The 26,168-nt window shown below is 38.9% G+C and overlaps 2 protein-coding genes across 5 annotated transcripts in view; both read left to right on the top strand.

Moving 5' to 3' along the window:
- Nucleotides 1-9,097, top strand: part of frya (furry homolog a (Drosophila)) — a 53,382-nt gene extending 44,285 nt beyond the window's left edge. For 3 of the 4 annotated variants that reach the window (XM_053320445.1, XM_053320446.1, XM_053320444.1), the window contains exons 48-61: nt 83-262; nt 1,052-1,216; nt 1,471-1,545; nt 1,659-1,829; nt 3,156-3,356; nt 3,868-4,011; nt 4,823-4,986; nt 5,076-5,283; nt 5,567-5,716; nt 5,832-5,930; nt 6,028-6,111; nt 7,141-7,251; nt 7,357-7,562; nt 7,657-9,097. In XM_053320445.1, the coding sequence (XP_053176420.1) occupies nt 83-262; nt 1,052-1,216; nt 1,471-1,545; nt 1,659-1,829; nt 3,156-3,356; nt 3,868-4,011; nt 4,823-4,986; nt 5,076-5,283; nt 5,567-5,716; nt 5,832-5,930; nt 6,028-6,111; nt 7,141-7,251; nt 7,357-7,562; nt 7,657-7,915 (2,217 nt within the window). In that variant the 3' untranslated portion in view covers nt 7,916-9,097. Of the gene's footprint in view, nt 1-82; nt 263-1,051; nt 1,217-1,470; nt 1,546-1,658; nt 1,830-3,155; nt 3,357-3,867; nt 4,664-4,822; nt 4,987-5,075; nt 5,284-5,566; nt 5,717-5,831; nt 5,931-6,027; nt 6,112-7,140; nt 7,252-7,356; nt 7,563-7,656 lie in introns of those variants that run through there. The other variant, XR_008321479.1, reaches the window with a different exon arrangement.
- A 1,438-nt stretch (nt 9,098-10,535) lies between these two features.
- brca2 (BRCA2 DNA repair associated) lies at nt 10,536-25,087 on the top strand. The gene is made up of 29 exons (XM_053320185.1): nt 10,536-10,590; nt 10,819-11,052; nt 11,215-11,272; nt 11,554-11,606; nt 11,708-11,736; nt 11,841-11,952; nt 12,094-12,149; nt 12,392-12,488; nt 12,661-13,317; nt 13,845-13,981; nt 14,325-14,389; nt 14,827-14,963; nt 14,994-18,407; nt 18,715-18,813; nt 18,905-18,974; nt 19,058-19,548; nt 19,641-19,828; nt 19,957-20,144; nt 20,272-20,442; nt 21,294-21,666; nt 22,074-22,229; nt 22,318-22,465; nt 22,538-22,650; nt 22,756-22,954; nt 23,050-23,216; nt 23,315-23,453; nt 23,535-23,791; nt 24,391-24,546; nt 24,661-25,087. Exons 1-29 carry the CDS (start codon nt 10,536-10,538, stop codon nt 24,994-24,996), a joined length of 8,355 nt encoding a protein of 2,784 aa, XP_053176160.1. The 3' UTR covers nt 24,997-25,087.
- Nucleotides 25,088-26,168: the final 1,081 nt, after the last annotated feature.

The raw sequence follows: 26,168 nt of genomic DNA, 5'->3' as shown, positions 1-26,168 counted from the left end.
CCTCTCTCTAAACATGTGGTTGTGTTGGTTTTTGTCTGTGTGTATGGGTGAATTGCTGTGTGTATGTCTGTGCTGACTATAGACTGTCCATTGGAGGGAAGCACTAAATATTCTGAAGCTGGTGGTTTCTCGATCGGCCAGCTTGGTGCAGCCTTCCTTCCCACAAAGTGACCTCTCCTATGAGGACATCAGCCGTGTCTGGGATCGGTCCTCCAAGGCCTTGCCTGGGAAAACACTGGATTTCCATTTTGACATATCTGAGGTTAGAGACTATTTCTTTGACTTTCCTTTCTTACTATAACATTATTGTGTAAAAGTAACTTTTTTTAAAGAATCTTGTAAGAAATTTCTTTGTTTTAGCTTTGTGGAAAGCGTAGTGCTACTATGTTTGCCCCTGTATTTTTTCCTGTATTTTCCAGGGTGTGGTGCTTGTTGAGGTTATGTGGAATCTTTTTGGAAAGGAAACATTTCTTCCCTTTCCTTAATGTTGATATTTCTTTTTGACCAAACCCCTTGAGATTAGCTTGAAAGCTCGAAAGGTAAACACAATTAGCCAAGCAGTGCAGCGCATGAAAGTGATGTCCAAGATACAGAGGGGTGTATGTGTGGGAACTGAACAGGGAGCTATTTGTGTAGTTCATGAATAGCAGGAAATGATGTCAGCTCTTAGCTGCCGTCTTTTGTATGTGAATAGCCACCAGCGTGTGTACATAACATTGAGACACACTCAAGAAACTACTGATATTTCTTAAAATACCAAGATATTTTTAGACTGAAGGAAGCAAGTAGAAGAGATATGGGATTCATTATCTTCGAATCTCTCAAGCATTTGGAATGAGAAATGGAATAAAAACGGTGAACTTTGATAGCAAATTAATGCCAGATTGCAACATATCTTGCAACTGTCAAAGTTCAGAAGGAGAAGGAACTGCCATGAAGCCTGAGTTATGGATCGGCTGAGGAGAAAGGGACTTTTTCTTCCTCAAACTTTCCCTGATTCATCAAGGCTTCCTGCCTGCACATGTCAATTTGTTTGTATCCATGCTGTTAGACACCGGTGATTGGTCGGCGTTACGATGACCTGCAGGGCTCTCCAGGCCATGATGGGAAAAGCAGAACCACAACAGTGACTCGAAGTACCTCCTCTACCTCCTCCGGATCCACCTCCAACAACGTCCTAGTGCCAGTCAGCTGGAAGAGGCCGCAATCCTCACAGGTAAGCAATTCTTAAATTTCCTCTTCAGAATGATGTTCACAATGTGAGGAGTGAAAATATGCATTTGCAATTTGATTTAGTCTGTGTATTCAATATTTTTTTGTGTGTGTAATAAGGACAAACACATTGGCATTGTCACTTTAAAACTTTAGAACTGTGGTTCAAGTGAGATTGCATTCTGTCATCATTTCAATAATTCAATACAAGCCATCCAAATTATTTAAAAATATTTCCATTTACCTCTCCCTCTGCAGAAAAGAACACGAGAGAAACTGGTGAATGTGTTATCGTTGTGTGGACAAGAAGTGGGGTTAACCAAAAATCCTTCGGTAAGATATACCATATTTTAGCAGTGCTGAATTTCAACCCTTCAATATCATACATTCAGGAACAGCCAGTAAGCCCATTTGATTATTGTCTGTCTGTATGTGTGTGTGTATAGGTGATTTTCTCCAGTTGTGGGGATCTAGACCTCATGGAGCACCAGCCTAGCCAGGTGTCCTCTGATGATGGTACCCGAGACCCCGACAACATGGATGACACCACGTCAGAGCAGCAATTCAGAGTCTTCAAGGACTTTGACTTCCTGGATGTGGAGCTTGAAGATGGAGAGGTGAGTTCACCGTTTTAAAATACTGGTAAAGCAAGATAGACATTAGTATGCAGATGTATATTTCGCCAAAAAGCAATCTTAAGTGGTTTTGGTTCTACCTGCTCTGTGTAATGGGGTTTCTTTTTCTGTTTTTTCTGTGTGTGCTATCTAGGAGCTACAGGTAAGTTTAGTCATGCTACAATTCTTCTTGCTGTGTTCTTTAAACGAGTGTTTGCTTGTATACTGTAGATTATTTAATGAACTTCTATCCCGATGGCAAGGGGTAGCACATTAATGTGTATGCCACGAAATATACAGTTGAGATTCTGCAGTGTTCATGTAGAGTTAGAGAGATATTCACTCAGTTTGAAGTAATGGGAACACAGTGTGTATAATATGTTTTTGACTTCACATAATCATTCCAAGTGATATGCATGTAAACACGAGACATCCCTTCATTGATTCTGATGATATACACATTATTATTGTTAAAGCAGTAATACTGTTGTTCATTTAACTGATTGAATTAAGTGTAATTTATATTGGGTTATTTGAATAAGGGTATCACTTTTTCTAATTTTAGTGCTTCCATGTTAGGCAAGCATAAAACCCACAACAGCCCATAAAATTTCCATTCACTTGACTGGGAAAGTGGTTTCAGCCTATTTGACCCCACTGTGTGTATATTACACAACACACAAATACACAATTTTATATCCTGGAACACAGTATTTGTTTCCTCCTTGTGGTGCAAAAACTTCAGACTGACAGATAACTGCTGTGGTCAACAAAAATGCACCACAGTTTGATAGTTTCATGTGTGAGGAAAATGTTTCAAAAATAGCAAAAATATTTTAATGCTTTACCCAAGCTGTTGCTTCACATTAGTGGTAGTTATCAAGCTAATCACCAAAGAAAATCTCCCTTTTTTGATCTGTTGATGTGGAGCTTTGATGGAATATGGAAGTTGGCCCACATCTCCAGAGACATGTCCATATGAAAAGTCATTCTGCATCTTAAACAGTTTGACTAAAAGGATGAGAACCTGTAAATATTTAAAGTCTGACTATATCAGGGTATTCTCAAATCCAAACTTTTCTGCCAGCTTCTCCAGCTTCTTGGCCACTTTGATCACTGAAGTGTTCATGACACTACATCAAACTGCAGTATTCCTCCCATTTGTTGCTAGAAGAAAAAAACTCAGAGAGAGTCTTCCCCTCTTTGAACCTACACTGCATGGTTGTGTGAATTTGTGTGTACAATATCTGTGTGTGCATGTGTTTGTGTTTGAGAGATCATACTGTGCTTCTTGGTACTTTGCTAACTAAAGGCCGGTCTCTGTTATAGGGAGAGACCATGGATAACTTTAACTGGGGTGTGCGTAGACGCTCCATGGACAGTCTAGACCAAAGTGACCTGCAGACCCTGGAGGAGAGCCAGCTGTCCATCAGCATGCCCAGCCTCAGCAAGATCACCCATGAATACTCAGACGAGTCGTCTGAGGAGGATTCCCTCACTGCCAGCCAGATACTCTCCCACTCACAGCTTGTAAGTCTATTTTTGTTTATATGCCGGTAAATTAAAGTTATAATGCAAGGAAAACCATAGGCTTTCCTCTTGTGCCACCAAAAGGTTGCTGTCATTGTTGCACAATGCACACAAAACATCTAATTTTGCTGTGTAATTAAAGATTCTGTGTTCAAGGACCGTTAGTGAGACTTAATTTAACTTTTGCATCATCTTTCTGTTATTCCATGACTAATGATCATCATACAGTACAACCGTCATACATTTTTGTGGAAAGTGTGGTAACATATGCCAAGCTGTCGTGTCCACGCAGCTGTCACACCACTCCTCTCATGTTCCTGGTTTGTCTAACACTCTACCACTGTCAGTGCTTACAGGCTGCTCAGGAATGTTGGAGACTTCACAGTGTTACAGTCAGTTTCAATTCAGTGTATTGAGTTGTTTTTTTCAGCGTTCCTAAAGAGCTTTAATCGTTGTTGAAAAATGACACGTATTATTAAGAGATCTTACGTTTGACTTTGTCTCTTTGCAGGTTGTCAGCCTCTCTCCAACAGCAGAGATCAATAGTATGGACTCTCCCTCCGCCTTTTGCAATCCAACTTCAGCTGATTCAACTCCGCTGAACACCAAAAATCCTAGCTTCGAGGCCCAACTGCCAGAGGACTCGAAGCAGCGGGTGAATAAGGGCTTCAGAGTGTCTGAGATTCTGGGAACTACTAATTCCTATCGCAATTCTATACTTGAGTTTTTTACTAATTTTGCCAAATAGGAGCTATCCTCTTGCAACTTCTTTTGTGAAATGTGTTGGATGTTTTATGTGCTTTGGGTTCAGTCTATCTTAACTATTTTTTTGCATCGCTATGACTTTTCTACTTTTCCTCTCTTTAAAGTAGAGCATGAGCCAGTCATTTCTAGATATTTCAGTAACTGCATGCTAAAAGGAGAATGAAGTAAAAACTAGCAGGCAAATCATAATGCTTTGGAGTAGCTTGTGCCTTTAATTGTGGCAGAGATTGTCCTGGGATGTTAGGGGGTGATAGTCAGCAATAGTGAAAAGGTCTCTTTCTTTCTGTGTCTGTCTGTTTAAGGCAATGTGTATACCTATTTCTTCTGCTTGGGTGGCTCTAAGCAACAACTAAAAACTCTTGGCATGTGGGAAGTCAAGAAAGGTTTACACATTGCCTGTCCCAAAACATGAGTGTGCAGAGACTCGATGCTGGCTGATTTAAATTATTTTATAATCTATTTAATTGGCACAATTGATGCACACTGAATTTACCAAATAAGAGAAAACACCACAAGGAGTGTCCATAGGGTCCCCTGGCAAGGTTAGTGTATCCAAGTTATCTGTTTTACATTTAAATATAACAGAGGGAGATAATTGCCATTAATAATAACCTTTACTGCATGCTGCTACAGTATTTGCTAATGACTTTAATTATTTTTTCCAAATGCTGAGAAGGCGTGTCTCCTTTGCTTTCTTTCAGAATGACTCATCACTAGAAGACGAAGATTTAAATGTCCGTGAAGATGACGTCTCTCTCTCCATCCATGAACTTCCCTCTGATTTTCACTGTGGTGATAGTTTGAGCCTGGACATTGTTCACAGTGATTGCAAAGGACAACTGGACCTAGACAGCTGCTTACCCAGGTACACACTCACAACTCTTCTCACAGCCACGTTGCTAAAAAAAAAAGATAGCTTAAGTAAATCAAGTTAATTTAATTGTGTTCACTCAGCCTTGCGGAGGAGGAGAGAGATGACATGCTAGAGTCCCGTTCTTCCCCGCCACCATCACCCTTCTTCTCAGCCATCCTCGCAGCTTTCCAGCCGGTGGTATGCAGCGATGCAGAAGAGGCTTGGCGACGTCACATCAACCAGCTTGTGTCTGACTCAGATGGAGCCTGTGTAGTATATACTTTCCAAGTGTTCTCTTCATTATTTCAGGTATTATAGAATTACCTTCAAGCCACGCTACACATAAATTCCATTAACTGTGTGCCTTTCCAAACCAAATAGTTCAACTGAAAGGGTAACAGGATTAGTCATCTAAGTGACTGACCTTTGGAAAAAGAGGCAACCTTTTAGAAGAGGTCTGATTAATTACAAAGAAGGCACTGTTTTAGGATGTTAGGAAAAACTAAAGTAATGATAGAATGTACGGTAAATACTTTGAATGATGTAGGAGTGACTAGGACAGTATTACAGCCGGCCTGTTCTTGCATTGCAGAGTATCCAGACCAAATTTTGTTCCCTGACATGTGACGCTGTGACTTACCTCAGTGACGGACTTAGAGGATTAGGTTCCAAGTTTCTGAGGTCTTCTCAAATGCTGACATCATGCTCAGAGTGTCCAACACTATTCATCGATGCAGACACAGTGAGAAACCCAACAATTTTCAATTTATAATACTTTTTTTTTTTTTTTTTTTTTTTACAGTGTAACATATTAGTGGCAGATGAACAAATGTAATAATAAAACTTTATTTTCGCAGATTATGTCTTGTGGACTCCTGGAAAAAATGAAATTCAGTGTGTTGGAACTTCAAGAGTATCTTGATACTTACAACAACAAAAAGGATGGAGTTCTCACCGTAAGGAGATCAAATATTACGCTTTAAAGTCTGAGTGGCACCTGTTTGTTCTTAGTTAGTAGTAGTGATTATGTTGTCTCTTCTCTATTATCCACAGTGGTTGAGCAACTGTAAGGCCACCTTTCCCAGGAGTCCTGGGGGCACTGTCATAACATGTCAACCAGCAGAGCATGAGGAAAAGGTAAAATGTTAATTTGTTAGGAATTTGAGCATTAACACTGACATGCTATCACTTAAAGGATAATGTAAAATGCTGGATCGTATCTTGTAGGTCATAGCTAATCTTACAAAAATGATTGAAAGTATTAAAGATTCAATTGAAACTGATCTCTCATATTGTACTTTTTGCATTACGATTACTCTGTGATACTGTAGCTCTGTGAGTGTTACCTCTAATTTTCTCACACTATGTGAATGTCAACTTTCTGACAACCTTGAGTTGCCGCACGTCACTTTGATTATCTCATTCAATTGTGCATTGTGATCATTTTTGGCTCTGCTGGGCATGAGAGCAAGTTCTCTTAAGTTGCATTTAATCTATCAGTAAACAATTACACTCACTTGATACGGTAGGAAAGGAAAGGACAGGAAAAAGGAAACCTGACAATTAAGAGCAAGTAGAATGTGATAATATAGTTTGGCAAGAGATTACCATTGAAGTGAGTGCATTTGTGCAAATGAACAGGCAAAATTGTGAATTTGCTTGCTTTTTTCTCTTGGCTTTTTTAATATCTCATGGTGAATATTATCCCTTCTTTAAGTTCTAATTTACCCACATGCATCAACCCTCACTTTTCTTCCTCTTTGCATGTCAACAAAAAGCCCTCAGTTAATACCTCTCACCTATTTTAAAATGAAAAATAAGGAATTGCATGCCCTTCCTTTGATTCTCTGTTTTCCTTACTTCTTTTCTGTCCTGTAACATGCTTGCTTTGTAGCAAATGGAATCTCTGGCTGTAAGTTGGATGAGGCTTGTTTCTCTTTGTTGTTTTAAATGGTCTTTAAATAGCTCCTGCAGGTGTGACACCTATCTAGAAGTTGTTGTACAGTAGTTGTATGTAAGTTTATTATCCACCAAATAGCAGAACTCTAAAAAAAAAAAAAAAAAAAAAATAGTACGCAATAAAATAAAGTAGCCTACAGTAAAATCTAGTAAGTGAGAACTAGCAATGAAAACAAATTTGCTCAGTATTTTGTTCTTACTTTTCAGCAACTGGAGCTCTGTCAAAGACTCTACAAACTCCACTTTCAGCTGTTGCTGCTTTTTCAGTCCTACTGTAAGCTGATTGAACAGGTCCATGCAATAAGCTCTGTTCCCAGGGTGAGTACACCATGCAATTGTGTTTATTCCCTCTTTTTGGAACCATCATACCCACTGTTTAATCTATGTCCCTGTTTAATAATATGAATCCCTCTCAACCTTTAGCTGACAAACATGTCCAGAGAGCTCAATGAGTTGAAGAGTAACCTGAGAGTAGCAGCAACCTCAGTGACGAATGGTGAGATTTCTGCCTGTGAGAGCTCCTGCTCTGAGCCCACCTTCAGTTCTTCCGAGGCCGCTGTGCAAGCCATTCTCGAGGGTTTGAAGAACAACGAGTTTGCGTCATCCATCCGCCATATTCGGGAGTGCAGGTGAGAAAAGCAAAAGGCTTATTTCATTGTTTATTTGGATTGCATGCTGTCAAATATTGTTCTCAGTCAAACAAATACCTATTTTTAATTGCAGAAAAATGTGGCCTAATGACATCTTTGGAAGCCACTCTGAGAATGAAGTCCAGACCTTACTGAACATCTTCTTCAGACATCAAACCTTGGGTCAGACAGGAACTTTTGCTCTGGTGGGCTCAAAGCAGGACTTAACAGAAATCTCTGTCAAGTTAATGGAACTTAATGGAGAGATTCGGGACATGATCCGGCGAGCTCAGGGCTATCGAGCCATCACAGCTTTCCTCCCAGACTCCAGGCTTTCAGGCTCAACTCTTTGATGGCAGACTAGCAGTGTGTGACACCCATCCCTGCATAATACCTTGTCCCATGCCTCGCCTCTAGTCCTGTCTGAGGTTGCTGCTATCATCTCAGTGGTTTACGAGCTCTCACCTGGGAATAACAAAGCCTCCCTTTCTCTTCTAGCTCAGAGTACATCCGAATGTCATCAAATATGATCTTCAGACGTGCAGCAATACTGTTGTTTTGTAAAGAAATAAAGGCTTTTATTGCACTAATAATAGATGTCACAAAGCGACCACTTGCTACTGAGGTCAACAACTTTCACATTTAACTAATGACATACCAAAGTTAAGTGATTCAGTTATGTTGTTTTAATTGTCAAGGGAAAATGTGCAATCCTTCACAGAAGTTGAAGACTTTTACTGTATCCTCCTGAAAGAATGTATTTGAGTATCATAGCATTGGAAAACAAACATTGTTAGTACAGAAAAAGGGAGGCTTCATTATTTGCTTAAAGTTGTGTGTGTGCGTTTGTGTATGTGCGTGTGTGTGTGTGTGTGTGTGTGTGTGTGTGTGTGCGCGTGCATTTGAGTGTGGGTATGGGTGTGGTGTGTGTGTGCTTGAGTGTGTGATTTAAACCTGACGACCATCATACTGTAGATGGAATTATGGATATTGATTTATATATTGTTCACATTTAACTACTTTGACATGCTGCAAATCTACTGTAATGTCTCCCAGACCTACATACCTTGCTGCTGTGTGGGTTATCTGTTACTTAAAACATCTTACTGTACCTTTTAACTGTGCAGCTTTTAGCAAATAGACAAATTATTTATATTGTTTTCAAGAGAAAAACATGCTTTTATCAGACTAAACAAATATTTTGTTTCATCTGTTAAATCTGCCAAGCTTGCAAATTCTATGTATTATAACTGTAGTAATAATGTTTATGAACAAACAAATATTTTAAATGAATTATTGTACATAGTCCAGTGGGGGCTTTACTCAGACTCATAGGATTGTATTTTTATGAACTTAAAATTTGAGTTGCATCCAGAATGAAAGAGATAGCTACATATTTGTAAAGCTTCCCAGAAGAACTGTTGGTGTAGCCTCTCGCCTTGTAAATACTACTGCCTTTGCAATGTACTGTACTTCTGTACTTTGGTGTTCTGTACACTTATGTAACAATACAAATAAAACTTACATTTGTTAAATATGGCTTCATTGTATGATTTGTACAAATGATCATTATTTTTATTTTTTATTTTAATTACATAAGTTTCTTTTGGAAAGGGAATCCTCAGATAGTAAAATATACTGTAGCTTCATAAAGCTGCACACCCAAGTATTCCCAGGGTGCAACCTCTTCAGCAGTCCTTTAAAGCTGTGCACCACCCAAAAAGCTCTACCAGTCTGCTTGTGGATCAGTCCATTCTCATGTGACTGTGTTTCTTATCGAAGTCCATTTCTGCTGATGTGATGAAATGTAAATCCTGTAACTCAAAATAATGAGAAACTTTCTCAAAATAATGAATATTTCAGAATAATGAAATACTAATACATCTATAAGATAAGTCATTATTTTGAGTTATTATGTAATTATTTTGAGAAAGTTTCTCATAATAACTTCTATAATTTTGTTTCACATTGGCAGAAACTTCCATAGTTTCTCAAAGTATGTTTGGGAACCGGTAGGGGTCCTTAAGGGGGATCATTTATTTTTACTATAATTACATTCATAAGTATAACACAAAGACAGAATGTGACTTTTGGTTCATGGGGTTCATACACTTTCTATAGCCTAATAAAACATCTGAAAGCAAAACTCTTAACAAAGGTTGTGCTTGAAAGACTGAACAGCAGGGTGGTAGATAAACAATTACAGGTTAAAACGGATTTAGTAAAATATAACTCCTTTGTAGTTTTTGTGTTTGTTCATTTGTTAGGTTTTATTGTTTAAATTCATGATGTTACACTTTTTTGACACAGTAGATGGCGCGGTATAAGCTTTAACGTTAGTCCTCCAGTGAAACCACAGAAGAAGACAGGAGGCTGGGCCACCAATCACAGTCACACACTGGAGCATGGCGCGCCAGGTTTGTTTTGGTAGCAATGCTGCAGACTAGCTTAGCTATAAAGTTGACACGTAGAAATTGCACTCTATCATCTTTTCATCGTTTTTTTTGGTTTGTCATCAATACGTTGTGAAGGATTTCGTCTGGACATGAAGGTTGGACACTGTCGTACGCCGTCATGGTGAGTTTAGTAACTTCAAGAAAAATGTTGCTGTTTTCTTTTTACAAAATGAGCAGGGGTGTAACCTGAGTTTGGCTAAATATCTACGTTTTCTAAACATTGTCAACCTACTGTAGTACTTCATAAGAGGGTGAACCAAACGTTAGCTAACGTCGCCTTCTCGTTTGTCTATCTGAGAAGTTTTATTATCGCGTTAGCTAATGATACTGAGTACTTGAGTAGCAGCAATGTAACCTGTGGTCGGAAACAGCAGGAAGGAAACTGGCCATGTCCCCCTGAGGATCCATCATTTAACACATAGCTAACTTAGCTTAGATCGATGTCTGTTTGCTAACTGTGGTTTTGTTTCTGCAGGTGTGCCACATAGGAAACTTTAGGGATTACACATCACCTGGAATGGATTTACCACCAGAAAGCATGTACGACACATTCAAAGACGACACCTGGAGAGGTAACAACGGCGTTTTGAGTCTGAACATCTGTACAGTTAAATGCAATCGAGTGTAGTAACCGGAAACAACACACAGCATTGACTGTAAATCCTGCAAGTCTAGCTGCATAAACAAGCAAACAATACTTTCTCTGAAAACACAAAACACACTCACTCACTCACACACATGTATGAGTTAGTTTGCTTAAAACTAAAGAACAAACAAACCATTTTTATTTTCCATTATAGAGCTGGGACCACTGGACCATGACTGGTTTGATGTACTGACAGCTCAGGCAGTCAAAACTGAGAAAAATTTCTCTGATCAAGATGACTTGTGTGCATACAAAGATGGAAACTTTAAAACACCCTTTGATGAAACTGCTGTGGAGAGTCAGTTGTTTTCAACCCCTAAAGTTTTCAGACACAGACGAGTTGTGTCACCTGAAGCCAAGGATGAGCAGTCTTTCACTTCTGAACCAGGTAATGTTTGCTATAACCATTAACACTGATGCATTTTTGCAGAAATGTACTTTACATTTGGCACAATACATAAACTCATATTTTAATGTAACTGCTTATGTCTGCATTCAGGAGCTTCGTTGAGCTTGCATCTAAAAAAACATTTCTCTATGCTCCCCCTAGAAAAAGAAACACTGCCATGGACAAGAAGTCCATATATTATTCAGATTTCAAAAGAGGGGTGAGTGTCTGTTTTTATATATTCCAAATTCGTTTTTGCATAGTGTTGTTGGAAGGTTTTTCCATTTTTAAAAGAGCTACATAGATTCTCAAGTTTTTGTTCAATCAAAGCAAAACTCATTAGAAACAAATAATCCTTTATGAAAGGGTTTATAAGTTCACAACTAAAATCCATTCCCATATATTCAGTATTTATGGAGTCAATGTTATTTCGAGATGAATTTCCTCAAATGACTAGTGTTGTCACTGCTGTTGGGAGTTTATGCCTCTCATTATTTTTAGGGTGCCAGGTTCAAAATATGAAGGTGTCCAGCCTCAGGCTGAGGAAAGTTTTGGTGAGCTGCAAATTCCTCATTATATTATCTGTTGATTGAATCATATCTTAAATAAACGTGTAAGCATTACCACTAATATGTTTTCTTTTTCATTTGTACAGATCTGCTTCAGACACCACAGAAATCCCCAGTAAGTGTTTTATATCTAACAGTGATGTTATATTTCTTTGAATATGGAGTAATGGATAACTTGAAGGTTTCCCTTAATTTCCTCCTTTTTTTGTAATGATACAGGTCAGCTACGCAAAGTATATATCTGAAAGTCTTGGTGCACAAATTCATCCCGATATATCATGGACCAGTTCTCTGAATACCCCACCAGCAGTGCCTTCCACACTGATTTTATGTAAGAAAATGTGTTTGTTTTTGCATTTATTTATGCATGTATATTTATATTTTCAATATTGTGTAATTTGGGACAAGCAATTAATGTATAAATGCATAAACCTGATCTGTTAGTTATGTTTGTTTTGTCTCAATGCTGTAGCTAAAACTGACGAGAGTCCCTGCCCAGTTAATCTTTTTGAGGACCAAAGTGTTGTTGTGAGTACTCTGTCCAGTTTTAACACACACGATACAGTACATATTTATCTCCATGAAAGGATAGTCTCTCTCATTTTAAAAATCTTTATTTGATTTTTAAAATGTAAAAATACTCAATGCATTCTCTTTTTTATGACCTGGAAAAAACATTAACAACTGTAACATTGTTACAGTAAAAATAAAAATAAACAGTGAAATGTCAAATTGCTTCTGCTAATGTTTTTTTTTCTTATCTCTCTCAGTTTGTACGGAAGCTTTTCCCCTCACTTTCAAATGCATCCAGAGTTGGAACTGTGTCACCAAAACACAGTGACCTTATTCCTCCCATGATTCAAGAAGGTACCATGTTTTTCTGTCATATTTTGTCATTGTAAGATGGTTAGGTAGTTCTGAATGTGACTGAGATAACTATGTATTGCACAGATTGACTGATATTGTGATGTAAAACTGTGGAAAGACTCTTAGATGCCATAATGCAAAACAATACTGATAACTAGTCTGTCATCAACAGGTGCTGATTCTCCTGAGGCTGATCAGAATCCAGAGCCTCACAACTCTCCTTCTCAGAGTTCACATATCCAGAGTGATGTCTGTAAACAGAAGCTACCAGATGCTATTGAGGATGGAGAAATTTGCACCACTGTAGCAAATGTTTTTGATGGGGCTGAAAATGTTCTTTCAGGATTTTTCTCCAACAGCAGTTCAGCACTTAGAAAAGTGAAAACTGACAGAATAAAAAGGAAGCAAATCATTTCAGCAAAAGAACCTGGCTGCAGCTCCACACAGATCTTGACAATGAACACGGCTGTGTCCAGTGGCCAAAGAACAGCTGATCAGCAGCCAAGCAGAGCTCCTTTATCCCCACACTTGAAAAGTCCAGTGAAAACTGGAGACATGGGAACCACTCAGTGGTCTCCATTGAGTTTATCTGAAATACCAAACTCTACTGTGGGCCATAATAACAGTCCTGCTGCACAAGTGGAAAACAACTGTTTAAAAAAACAGCTACAGAGTGACTCTGATTGTAGCCAGCTTGTCAGACCATCCTTGAAAATCTCAGATTCTGGATTTATCAAGAAAAAGAGACAATTTGTTTACACTGTGAAATCTTCGAAACCCCAAGTGCAAGAAAAGGAAATTCATTCTCAGAAGATTGACTCATCACCAGGTATTCTAGTTTCTTTCTATTCATACATTTCTTATGCATGGCAAAGTATTGATTTATACATACATACAGCTGCAATCAAAATTATTCAACCCCCACTGCAAATTAGGTTCATTGGCAAAATGTACAAACTAGCAGCTGTTTGCAATAAACAAATCAAACAAGAACAATTTAAATAGCTCAACACAACTAATAGTACAAGTGGTTTCTCCAAATTCAACACAAAATGCCACTTTTAATGACTACTGCACTCTCAAATTATTCAACCCCTTCATGGCAAGCATCTTTAGTGCTTAGTAGAGCACCCTTTTGCTGTTATGACCTGCTGCAAACGTGATGCATAGCTTTGTAATATTAGTTTTATTTAACTATTTAAACTATTCTTGTGTAATTTGTTTATTGTAAACACCTGAACATTTTTAAATTTTGCCAATAAACCTAAAATCTAATGGGGGTTGAATAATTTTGATTGCAACTGTACATACATACAATTTATTCACTAAATTGTTCGGTGTTATGCTTTATTTCAGCGCAAGGATTGAACGTTAAGCATCTGCCAAATGCCCAAGATAAAGGGGACTGTGGCAACATCCACAATAAAACCTTTGAAGGGAAGAATGAGATGCAACAACTGGAAAATGTCACTGAAGAAAACCTGCCTCCCTCTGTACAAGCAAAAGTCCAGGATGTTGAAATGTCACAGCTTTGCATAGCTTTTGCACAAGACTTCAGTCAAATGTCAGACCACATTAAATTGAGTGAAGCAGCAGAGGATACTCCTCAAAATGGTTTCTGTCCTTCAGCATGTCTGTCCGCCTTGAAACAAGCTAAGCACAAAGCAAGGCAAGCAAGCCTTCAACATGACTGTGATGGCGTCAGTAACAGAAGACATCTTTCTGCCACTAACCAAAATAACTCCATCAATGAGAAAACTATTTGTGACAGTGGATTCCAGTCTGCTGTGGCTGATAGCACTCATATGACTGCATTTTCTGCTCTTCCCACCTCAGAGAAAGAGGCTCAAACTCAACAGTGGACCACTCCTTTTCAGCCTACAAATAAAGGAAACGGGAAAGTACATTCAGAGGGTATTTTACATGGCACTGAAACTGACGCCAGCCTGTCTTTTGTAGTAAAGGAAAACCACACATTGGACCTTGGCAGAGAGAACAAGCCTCAAACAAAAATCACATTAACACTTCCACCCACCAGTGGAAAAGGAGCTGTCGATAATGTTAATTGCATTCCAGTCAGTGGTCAAGTTCATGGCAGCCTGCCAGAGAAAACAATTGTTTCTCTCCCATCCGTCCATGCATCAGGATTCAAAACAGCCTCAAATAAGGGTATAAGAATATCTTCAGCCAACCTGGAGAGAGCCAAACATCTCTTTGAAGAGAGTGAACGTGAAAGGTGTAGTGATCAGCCCACCAAATGTGGTCATGACACTAAAGATGAAACTCATGGATCTTTGAAAACAAAAACTTCTTTCTCAAACCATGCACTTTCATCAAGTGAAACAGTCAGGGACATCAATTGCCAATTAACAGCTTCACAAAAAGCTGACGTGACAGAACTGTGCACTCTATTGGAAGAAGCAGATAGCCAGTTTGAATTCACACAGTTTAAAATTGCAACGCCAAACCAACAATGTCAAGATAATGCCACCTCTCCCCAAAAAGCTGACAAAGAACTTGACCCAGATTTTCTTTCCGGTATAGATTTTGATGATAGTTTTAGTTCAGATGCTGAAAAGCCTGTGCCAACAACAATGATACCTGGAAAAATTGCCTTAGTTTCAGATGAAATAAATCCTGACACAAGTAAGTCAGCAGAAATGCCATTCTCTGGTGGAATGAAGAAAGAAACCGTCTCTTCTGGAAATGTACCTTCCTCTTCTAAGAACATTGCTGAAGGTAGTAGTTTTATTATGTCAAGTGAAAATCTTGACAGAGCTGAACACGATGACAAAAGCTTGCCAAACAACAAAAATCCTTTGACACTTGGCATGGGATTTAAAACTGCTGGAGGAAATGTTTTGAGGGTTTCAAAAAAGTGTCTGAGCAAAGCTAGAGCTTTGTTTGCTGATTTAGAGGAGAATCTTGTTTCAGATAAAAACCCACCAGACAAGCAAACTTGTGAAAAATATAGCAAAGCAGAGCACAAGGACAGTGTGGATAATAACTTGGTACCTCATGAAAAGGATCATTCAAAGCTCACATGTCGAAGCGGGTTCCAGATGGCCAATGGGAAAGGGATTTCTATTTCAGCAAAAGCAATGCAAAAGGCAAATGCTCTCTTCAAAGACTGTGATAATGTGGATAGTAGTGGTGGCACTTCGGTAAAACATAAGAATAGTATAGAAACCTTGCCTGGAAGTTTCAGTCATAAGAAAAACCTTTCAAAATGTGAAAGTCTTACTGGGATCAAAGTAAACCTTTCTGAAGAACCTGTCAAAAGACACACGGAGTTAGAAAATGTAAATTCTGAACCATCTGTACACCTTACTGAGGTTCTCCAGCATGATATGGAGATTGACAAGTCTTCTTTTCATGGAAACCAGTCTTTAACAGCAAAGTCGTCTTCTCCCTTGTGCACAACATCAAATAGTATTGGCTCCTCTGCCACCGATGATTTGAGCGTTGGTGGTTTCTGTACAGCCAGCGGCAAGAAAGTGTCTGTATCAGTTAATGCAATGACAAAAGCAAAGTGTCTTCTGAATGAAATTCAGACACACAAGGACACAGACCAGCAAATGAAACAAAAAACAAACTCTTCAAGAACCAGTCGTTTTACCAATCAGCCAAGTGGCTTTAAGACAGCTAGTGGAAAAGGAGTTGTTATTTCATCTGCAGCAAAATCTTTGATTGGTGAATATGATGGAGTTGAGGATGAAGTCAGTGGAAACCAAAAATATTCCAAGACTCCAGTCCATGATTCACCACCCAGAGGTAGTGGATTTCTTGCAGCCAGTGGTAAGCCAGTAGCATTTTCATCTGAGGCCCTCCAGAGGGCAAACGCTCTCTTTGATGACATCAGTTCCAGTTCAGAGATCCCAGCTGTTTCAGTTAGGAAGAATGATAAGAAACAAGAAAATGGCCAAGACAAAGAAAAACTGCATCGTGGTTTCTCAACAGCAGGAGGAACAATAATCTGTGTGTCACAGCAAAATCTGTTGAAAGCAAAAAATCTTTTGAAAGAATTTGATGATGATGATTCTATGTCAGTTAAAGCAATGCAAGAGACTGATGCTTCCTTCAAAGACTGTGATGTTAAGGACAGTAATGACACCATGTCAGTAAAACAGAAAAGTAAGGAAAGTGTCAACAAGAAGAATATCCTCCCAACATTTAAAAATGTTCCAGGGGTAACAGTAAATGTTTCTGAGGAGCCTGTCAGTGGATACACAGAGTTTGAACATGTGAAAGCTGGACCAGATGTACACCATGAAAAGATGCTGCATTACGATAATGTGGAGATTCACAAAGGTGTTTTTAAGAACACACTGGCTTTGAGTGATGCACCTTTTTTACATGCAAACTCATACTCGATGGCAAAGCCACTTTCCTTGTCATCGTGCACAATAGCAAAGAAGCTTGTTTCCTCTGCTGTTGATGAATTGAACAATGACGGTGGATACTGTACAGCCAGTGTAAAGAAAGTGTCAGTGTCAGATGATGCAATAGTAAAAGCAAAGTCTCTGCTGAATGAAAGTGCTACATTCGAGGACACAAACAGACAACTGAAACAAAAAGAAGGAACACCACAAAATGTTGGATTTCAGACAGCCAGTGGCAAAGGAGTCGCCATTTCATCTGCAGCTCTAACAAGGGCAAAATCCCTGTTGAGTGAATGTGATGACGATGCGGATAAAACCAATGCAAGACCACCTCATTTCAAGATGCCGTTTCCTGGTCCACTACCCAAAAATAGTGGATTTCTTGCAGCCAGTGGTAAGCCAGTAGAATTTTCATCTGAGGCCCTCCAGAGGGCAAAATCTCTCTTTGATGACATCAGTCCCAGTTCAGAGATCCCAGTTGTTTCAGAAAAAAGGAAGAACGATAACAAGCAAGAAAATGCTCAAAATAAAGAAAAACTACATTCTGGTTTCTCAACAGCAGGGGGAGCAATAGTCCGTGTGTCAGAGCAAAATCTGTTGAAAGCAAAAAATCTTTTGAAAGAATTTGATGATGATTCTATCACAGTTAAAGCAATGCAGGAGACCGATGCCTTCTTCAAAGACTGTGATGTTGAGGACAGTTTGAACACAGACATCCCAGCTGTTTCAGACACATTGAAAAGTGAGAAGAAATCAGAAGATGCTCAAAATAATAAGGAAAAAACACATTGTGGCTTCACAACTGCAGGGGGAACAAAAGTCCAAGTGTCACAGAAAAATCTTTTGAAAGCAAAGAACCTTTTGAGAGAAATTGATACTGATTCTGTTCAAGTAAAAGATGGTTTGGAGTGTCCTGATTTAAACTCATACTCAACAGCCCCAGTTGACACTCACAATCCAGGTCTATCAAAAGATGTGAAAAGACCCTCAAATTACAATCTCTCAACAACATGTAACAAGAACATTCTTGCTGAAAGTGACCCCCAGATTGTTAAATCTCACCGTTCTTTCCGAGAGACTGACAGTGAAAATAAAATCCTTCAAAATTCAAGTGTACATGGTTGTAACTTTATCAAAGAGAAGACAGTTACAGATACATGTAAATTTAAAGAGGACAAATGTGTTATCTCGGGGGTGCTGAATCCCTGCGGAGAGACTAGGCCAGACATAATGGGCTACGAAATAAAGCAGACAAGCAGCAGTAAGAAGCTGGAGTTCAAAAGGACAGAAGAGTCTTCAGTTCTAAACTTTCAGTCACTCAACCTCAGTGGCTGCACAGAAGCCCAGCAGAAGTTTCTTGCCCAGGAAGCCCTGGACTGCACTAAAGCTTTGTTAGAAGACGAAGGTCTAGCTGGCCAAAGTCTCTCTATGACTTTTGAAAATATGCCACAGCAAGATAACCCAAAATCCAGCAAGGAATGTGTAGAGGAGCAGAAAACAACAGGGAAGAGATTGGCAGAGGATACTAATATGACCGGTAAGTGTCAGAGTTATTAATTAGACATTTTAAGTTATTGTGAAGTATTTTGATTTAGGCTGCACAACTTGTCTCATGGTTTTCAGATGTAATTTGAAATTCAGATTATTTGAAGAAATGGAATTGCATTTTTGCTACTCATTTTAATGTCTAAATATTTCAGTTTCTTCAAATACTTAAAATTAAATACGCTGTTCTCATGTTGTGCTTAACTAAAATGATTTTATCTTAACCATGAGCTGCTTTTCTTTGTTTATATTTGTTGTGAGCATTAACCATAAACTATTGCCTTGCTGGTGTGTAATAGGTCAGCCTCCCCTGAAAAGACGATTACTGGATGAATTTGACAGAACTGTTAGTAGTCCAAGAGGATCAACACTTCAGCCAGAAAAAAGCTGTCCAACTGGTAAATCATAGTAATGCAACACATTTTCCAAATACTACATATTTCCTTTCATAAGTTAAATGGCTCTTAATTTGTATTTTTGTCACTTAAGCTGTAATGAAAGACAGGAGAGTTTTCAAGTACAGCGTCTCTCTTCATCCAAACATCACAAGGCCAAACAGGTAAGCTGCATGTGGACTGTTGACCATGCTTTTAAGGAGTGGGCATAAGTTATCCCATAGTCATGTAATTTTTTGTCTTATAGGGATGGAAAAAACTACATGGTAACCAGACTGCAGCAGGCAACACCACACTCATCCCCAGGTGACAGAAAATCCACTCATTCTACGATACCAGCATTTGTTCCTCCATTCTTGAAGAATTCAAAGACGGACACTCACAAGAATAACATGGTCAAGGACAACATAAGAACACCTGTGTTTGTTCCTCCATTCAAAAAACAAAGAACTATTGTCCAAGAGAGCTCTAAACTACAAGAGGAGGAGGATAAACACCACTGTGTCTCTGTAATGCCTTCAAACAGCAACACTTTTGTACCACCCACTAAAAAGACAAGCGGACAAAGCACTACAGATGTAACTGGTAATAAAAGCACAGAAGTTACTCATACGGTGGCCTTGGCTGATAACACAAAGGATGATCTTGTGGAAAACCGTAAAAGTCCTGTTGGCTATAGAACAGAGGATTCTGCTACAGAGGCTTCAGAAGTGGCGGACACATTATCCAGAAGTCAAGGTAACCTTTTTTGATGATGTCAGTGTAATACGCTGGAATAGTACGCAGCATAACACAGGAAAAATAATTACCTATTTATGGTCTGTTAACAGAAATTCAGACTCTTCAGAACATAGAGCTGGCACGAGATATGCAAGACATGAGGATCAGGAAAAAGAAGCGCCAGACTATCAGACCTCTGCCAGGGAGCTTATTTCTAACCAAAACTTCAGGAGTGTCAAAGATCCCACTAAAAGATGCAGTGAATGGAAAGCCCCCTGCAAAATACACCCAAAAACAGGTAAGGCCAAAACTCACACTGGGCTTTAGAGTGTTTTTTATCATGGTTATCTTTGTTGTATTTGGTTAAAAATGACAGCACTGTCATGTAAACAACTTTATAACATGTTCATGTTCATGTTTTTTAAGCTGTACGGATACGGAGTGCATCAGCATGTGTCTGAGATCACCAGTGAGAATGCACAGTCGTTTCGCTTCAGTATACAGCAGTTCCTCAAACGGGAAGCATTCATTGATGACGGTGGTGTTCAGCTTGCTGATGGCGGATGGCTGATCCCAAGCAAGGACGGGACTGCAGGGAAAGAAGAGTTCTATAGGTATCAATGACATTAAATTGAGGTTAACTTTAGTAATACTGTTGAACTAATCATAATGTTTGAGACACCAGGTGTATTTGCAAATGCAGACTGCACTAAATGTGATCTTGTCCCACACTGTCCGCAGAGCTTTATGTGACACCCCAGGTGTGGATCCTAAACTGATCAGTGAGGAGTGGGTGTATAATCACTACAGATGGATTGTGTGGAAGCAGGCCTCCATGGAAAGATCCTTTCCAGGAACAATGGGCAGCCTCTGTCTCACCCCAGAGCAAGTTCTCCTACAACTCAAATACAGGTATGTAGAATTATGGGTGATTTTAGGTTGCTTTGTTACTGCAGTTTTAATTGATTTAATCTTGAAATTAACAAGATATCTACTCCTCTTGGTGCAAAAGGTGTCTTACAATATAATCAGTGAACTATCTCTCACATTATACATACAGTTTCAATCAAAATTATTCAACCCCCACTACAAATAAGGTTTCTTGGCAACTGTTTGCAATAAACAAATCAAACAAGAACAATTTAAACAGCTCAACACAACTAATATTACAAGTGGTTTCTCCAAATTCAACACAAAATGCCACTTTTAATGACTACTGCGTTCCTGGCAGCGTTCCTGAGGGATCTTGGCCCCTTCCTCATGGGCAAAGGCCTTCAGTTCACTAATATTTGTGGGTTTGCGTGCTGCAACTGCCTTTTTCAAATCCCACCAGAGATTTTCAATGGGGTTCAAAGTCAGGCATCAGTTTTTTGAAACTGCAGTAGTCATTGAAAGTAATATTTAGTGTTGAATTTGGATAAAATCCTTGTAATATTAGTTTTATTTAACTATTTAAACTGTTCTTTTGTAATTTGTTTATTGCAAACACCGGAAAAAATTTAGATTTTGCCAATAAACCTAAAATGCAATGGGGGTTGAATAATTTTGATTGTAACTGTAGCTTGTTGCCAGTTTGCGTGACATATACAAAAGGCTCTGTCATTACTGTGTCATTGTTAAGTTTTAATAATGTAATCATAAGAAATTAGCATAAATACTGTGTCTAAGTTTGTTACTGTAAAGCACCCAAGAGTGCTTATAGTACTTGCCTCTTTCTCTACAACATTTAAATGTCTTTGTTTTATCTTACGGGTTTGTTTCAGATATGATGTTGAGGTGGACCACAGTCGCAGGCCAGCTCTGAGAAAGATCATGGAAAAGGATGACACAGCAGCCAAAACCCTGGTTCTCTGTGTTTGCGGGGTCGTCTCTAGGGGTCACTACCCAACCAGACAAAGTCACAATGATGCCAAGACTCCACACAGTGCTGATGCAAAGGCTGAAAACCCATGTGCAGTCGTTTGGCTGACAGATGGATGGTACACCATTAAAGCCCAGCTGGATGATCCCTTGACTGCCATGCTTCACAAAGGTCGACTGGCTGTTGGTGGAAAGCTGATCATCCATGGGGCTCAGCTGATGGGATCCCAAGATGCTTGCTCCCCTCTAGAGGCACCTGAATCTCTCATGTTAAAGGTATATTAAGGGAATGGGGAAAAACATAAAAAGTGGAAGTAGAGAACAGAATATTAAGGGTGGCCATCAACCCCCCCTCCCTTTTCTTATTTTTATTTATTTATTTACTTATCTTTTTCCTCTCTGTTTGACTTTTTTATGATCTATATATTTTATTTGTTTTCTTTTCTTTTAAGTCTCCCCTTTATTTTACATGAATTCTTGAATTCCTTTCTCTTTGTGAGGGGAGTTTACAATATGTACTGACTGAAGGTTAATGGGATGTCCATTCTTCACGTGTAAAGTCGACATCGAAAATCGTCGTCGGAATATATGGCATATTGAATATAATGGACAGACTCAACCAATGCCGGAGATCAAGTCAGAACATTGATTCTGACTTGTTTGCCAATTGTCTGTCTTTTCAGATTTGTGCCAATAGCAGCAGACCAGCACGATGGGATACTAAGCTTGGATTTTTCAGGGATCCAAGGCCATTCCTGCTGCCTCTCTCCTGTTTGTACAGCAATGGAGGGCCTGTTGGATGTGTGGACATTGTCATACTGAGAAGCTACCCCATACAAGTGCGTTTTCTCATGTACTAATATACTATTACTCCTGTCAGTTCATGGCATGATGCTATGTGACAGTTTGTTTGTCATGTTTTTCCAGTGGATGGAGAGGAAACCAGATGGTGGCGTTGTGTTCCGTTCTGTCCGTGCAGAAGAAAAGGAGGCGAGACGCTACAACAGCCAGAAGCAAAAGGCTATGGAGATTGTGTTTGCAAAGATTCAAGCAGAATTTGAGAAGGAAGAAAAAGGTAGGAATCGTGTTTTCAGCGTGTTTAGTACAGACTTAAATGGAATACATTTGAACAAGTTGTTTTCCTCAGGTAATAACAAACCTCAACGCAGAAGACGGACAATCAGTCGTCAGGATATTGCAAGTCTGCAAGATGGAGAAGCGCTGTATGAAGCAGTTCAGGATGATCCAGCTTACCTTGAGGTGATAAGAAACTTACTTTACATATTGAGTTCTTGTGCAGATTAACTTCAGACATTCTATTAATGTAAAGTTTTGATTGAACATCTGTTCACTTCTATGTTTAAGGCTCATTTGAGTGAACAACAGTTGGAGACTCTACATACCTACAGGCGCTCTCTGATTGAGAAGAAGCAGGCTGAACTGCAGGACCGGTACCGTCGTGCTCTAGAAAATGCAGAGGAAAATGAGGGGACCTGTCCCAAACGTGACGTTACTCCTGTTTGGAGACTCTGCATTGCTGACTCAATGAGTCAAAGCAGCAGTGGTGTGTCCTCGTTTGTCTTCATTTAGTTTGGGTACTTAAATGTACTATTTAAAGACTGATTTATAATAATGTTGTTTTTTGTGTGCTTGTCTTAGTTTACCAGTTGAACATGTGGCGACCGTCCTCAGACCTTCAGTCTTCGTTAAAGGAAGGCTGTCGATACAAAGTCTATAACCTCACCACTTCAGATGGAAAAAAGCGCGGTGGTATTGAAACTGTTCAGCTCACCGGGAACAAGAAAACACAGTTTCAGGACATACAGGTACTGAAAAAACAAACTGTCTTCAGCACAGGGAATTATTTATACAGTAAATTAGATACAAATGTTTTTTAATACTTCATTTTTGGCTTTTCATTCAGGGTTCAAAGGAATGGTTATCAACACACTTTCAATCAAGGGTGTCTGCAACTTTTGTGGATCTCCAAAACCCAGAATTCCAGCCGCTCTGTGGAGAGGTTGACCTCACAGGATATGTCATCAGTATCACTGATGGTCAAGGTAGGTGATTTTTCTTTTTCCTAACTGTTTCTGCCTGTTAACAATGTAGTGTTAACTAAATTACCATACTTTTGAACACAGGTTCCTCTCCTGCATTTTATCTGGTCGATGGGAAACTGAACTTCGTTAAAGTGCGTTGTTTTAGCAGCTTGGCTCAGTCTGGTGTGGAAGATGTAGTGAAACCACGTGCACTGTTAGCTCTCAGCAACCTTCAGCTGAGAGGTCAGTCTACATCTCCCATTCCTGTTGTGTATGCTGGAGATCTCATCGCCTTCTCAGCAAACCCCAAGGAAACACATCTACAGGAATCCCTCTGTCAAATCAGAAACCTGGTCCAGGTACAGTGTATTATTATCAATTACCTGTAAAGCTGCTGACATACATCAAAAATGGTGTTTTGGTCTGTTTTGTTTTTTTTCTTCGATTCAAAGACACCTTATTTGTAAAGGATGGATTCATTCTTACAGCCAAATTGCATCATGTTCAAAAGAAATCAGAATAATAGGAGAAGAATAATATAGGAACAACAGTATTTCTCAATTATGACATTTTGTCATGCTGTCTGAGCTAACTTTTAAAAGAACAACACTATGAGGGTTTTTTAAAAACATTTTTAGATATGCATCTGGTAGAATAGTGCTTAAGATACCTTTACTGCATGCCATCTCTCTGCATTTTTGTTTCTGCTCCTGTATCTCTATTATCAACAGCAAGTAAAGTTCCCAAACAACAGTATTGTAAAAACTTCATTTGGGGACATTTTGTCTTTATTAAAAGTGGGGGACAATAGAGTGGTGACAGGGAATGAGGATAGAGGAAGATGGGAAATGATGTGCAAAAAAAGCCAAGGAATCAATCTGAGGACATTGCAGTCAGAGTAATGTGCTTCCTAACCACAAAAAAATCTTAAAATTACATTTTTGTCATGTATTTTTAGGGTCAGAAGAACTTCTTTCTTACTGCTGAGGAGAAGCTTTCACATTTAATCAGCTCTGTTGGCATGAGCTCCATCTCCTCTCCAGCTCTGCAACCAAGGACCCCAGCAGTACTGCAGCAGACTACAACAGACAGAATACAAGACACAAAGACAAGTGTGAGTTTATGTAGTTGATGTAGTATTTGGGACTGTTTAGCTCATTCACTCCTATAAACAATGAGTGTCTTTAAAAATATAATGTGTTCTGCTATTCATGTGATATCTCAGCAGCCAATCCGAAGCCTTGGATCCTTCACGCCTGTGGGCAGGAACCCTCCACTGGGAAACGGTTTAACAGAGAAAGACCCGAAAAGCCTGAAGAGGAGGAGAGCTCTGGACTATCTGTCTCGTATCCCATCACCACCACCTGTGTCAAATCTAGGCTCAGTGGCTTCACCGTCTGTAAATAAGACATTCAATCCCCCTCGGAGGTCTGGGACACCTAGCACTTTAAAAACTGTACAGACTCCAGCTCCCAAACCTGTTGTTTTGACGGTGGAGGATGAATGGGTGAACGATGAGGAGCTGGCTATGATTGATACTCAGGCATTACATGTTGGTATATAGACTGTATGATGATAAGTGCACTACAACGTTTAAAAAGCTGTACAAATGTGTGAATATAAAGGCTTTATTCTGTGGTTGTTTGGTAGTTTCACTGGACTCATTAAAGAGGTGAAATCACTATCACTTGACAACAGTAATCATTTCATTGCTTCACACTGTTTCTATATTCATACCTGGTAGCTAAGGAAGGTAAGTCAATCAATTGCTATTTATCTTCATATTTGTGTTGTGTTTGAGGCTGATCAGGGAGATACTGGTTGCCCATCCGTTGATAGCGACAAATTAAGTTCTAAAAAAAACATACGATTAGTTAATTTATCATTTGCCAGTTATTGAATTTATTGCCACCTATTTTAATAATTGATCATTTGGAATCAAAAAATTCTCTGAACCAGCCTCTAAAATATAAATATTTTCTTGTTTATTTAGTTTTGTTTCATATAGCTGTGGCTTTGGGAAATAGTGAGTTACATTTTTCACCATTTTCTGATATTTAAAGACCAAACAACTAATTGATTGTTCTGTATTAAACCCTGTAGCCTAGCCTATCTAAGCCCTGTATTAAACAAACTACAGCTCAGTATACATCATCCATGACCAAAATGTAAAGTGCTTTAATAGTTCAGGGCTTCTTTGAAGAAAAGAAAATTAGATACTCCTCTTCTTTAAACTGAAAGGTTAATAACTGGGGCATGTTAGATATGTCAATTACCAAACAAAATATTACAACATATTGGTCCAAAAGCAATGCTTTGAAACGCAATTTCCAAATGATGTAGGAAGAATGTTAGAGCACACAGCATCAATAGAACATATACATACACATAGATTATATATGTATATCTTAAAATATATTAAGATAAGATGTATATTTATTGATCCCTCTTGGGAGAAATTCAAATTGACACAAGCAGTATATTGGAAAAAGTAAGTGTAAGAGTGAAAGTGATAAAATAAATCAAATTAAATGAAACATAAAAAAATAACATACTATATTCAATAAACAATCTGTGTAAATAAAATAATAAAATGTCCATGTGTGCAATGTACGTGAAGCATGTACATTACCAAGACCCTGAAACCAGCAGCCATCATTTCTTTTATGATTTACACCTGTGCTTTTCCTCATATGTCATATCAAATGTCCTTCAGTTCACGACAAGGTGATCGGC

The sequence above is a fragment of the Scomber japonicus genome, chromosome 6, assembly GCF_027409825.1.
Source record: "Scomber japonicus isolate fScoJap1 chromosome 6, fScoJap1.pri, whole genome shotgun sequence".
Taxonomy (NCBI): Eukaryota; Metazoa; Chordata; class Actinopteri; order Scombriformes; family Scombridae; genus Scomber; species Scomber japonicus.
The sequence above is the reverse complement of the archived record's forward strand: the minus strand, read 5'-3'. Positions and strand labels throughout refer to the sequence as shown.

Excerpts from the sequence above, each read along its gene's own strand:
- brca2 (XM_053320185.1), top strand. The coding sequence starts at position 10,536 with ATGGATTTACCACCAGAAAGCATGTACGACACATTCAAAGACGACACC. Across the intron at positions 20,443-21,293 it reads CTCCTACAACTCAAATACAG|ATATGATGTTGAGGTGGACC; the intron begins GTATGTAGAATT and ends GGTTTGTTTCAG. Across the intron at positions 23,217-23,314 it reads CACAGTTTCAGGACATACAG|GGTTCAAAGGAATGGTTATC; the intron begins GTACTGAAAAAA and ends CTTTTCATTCAG.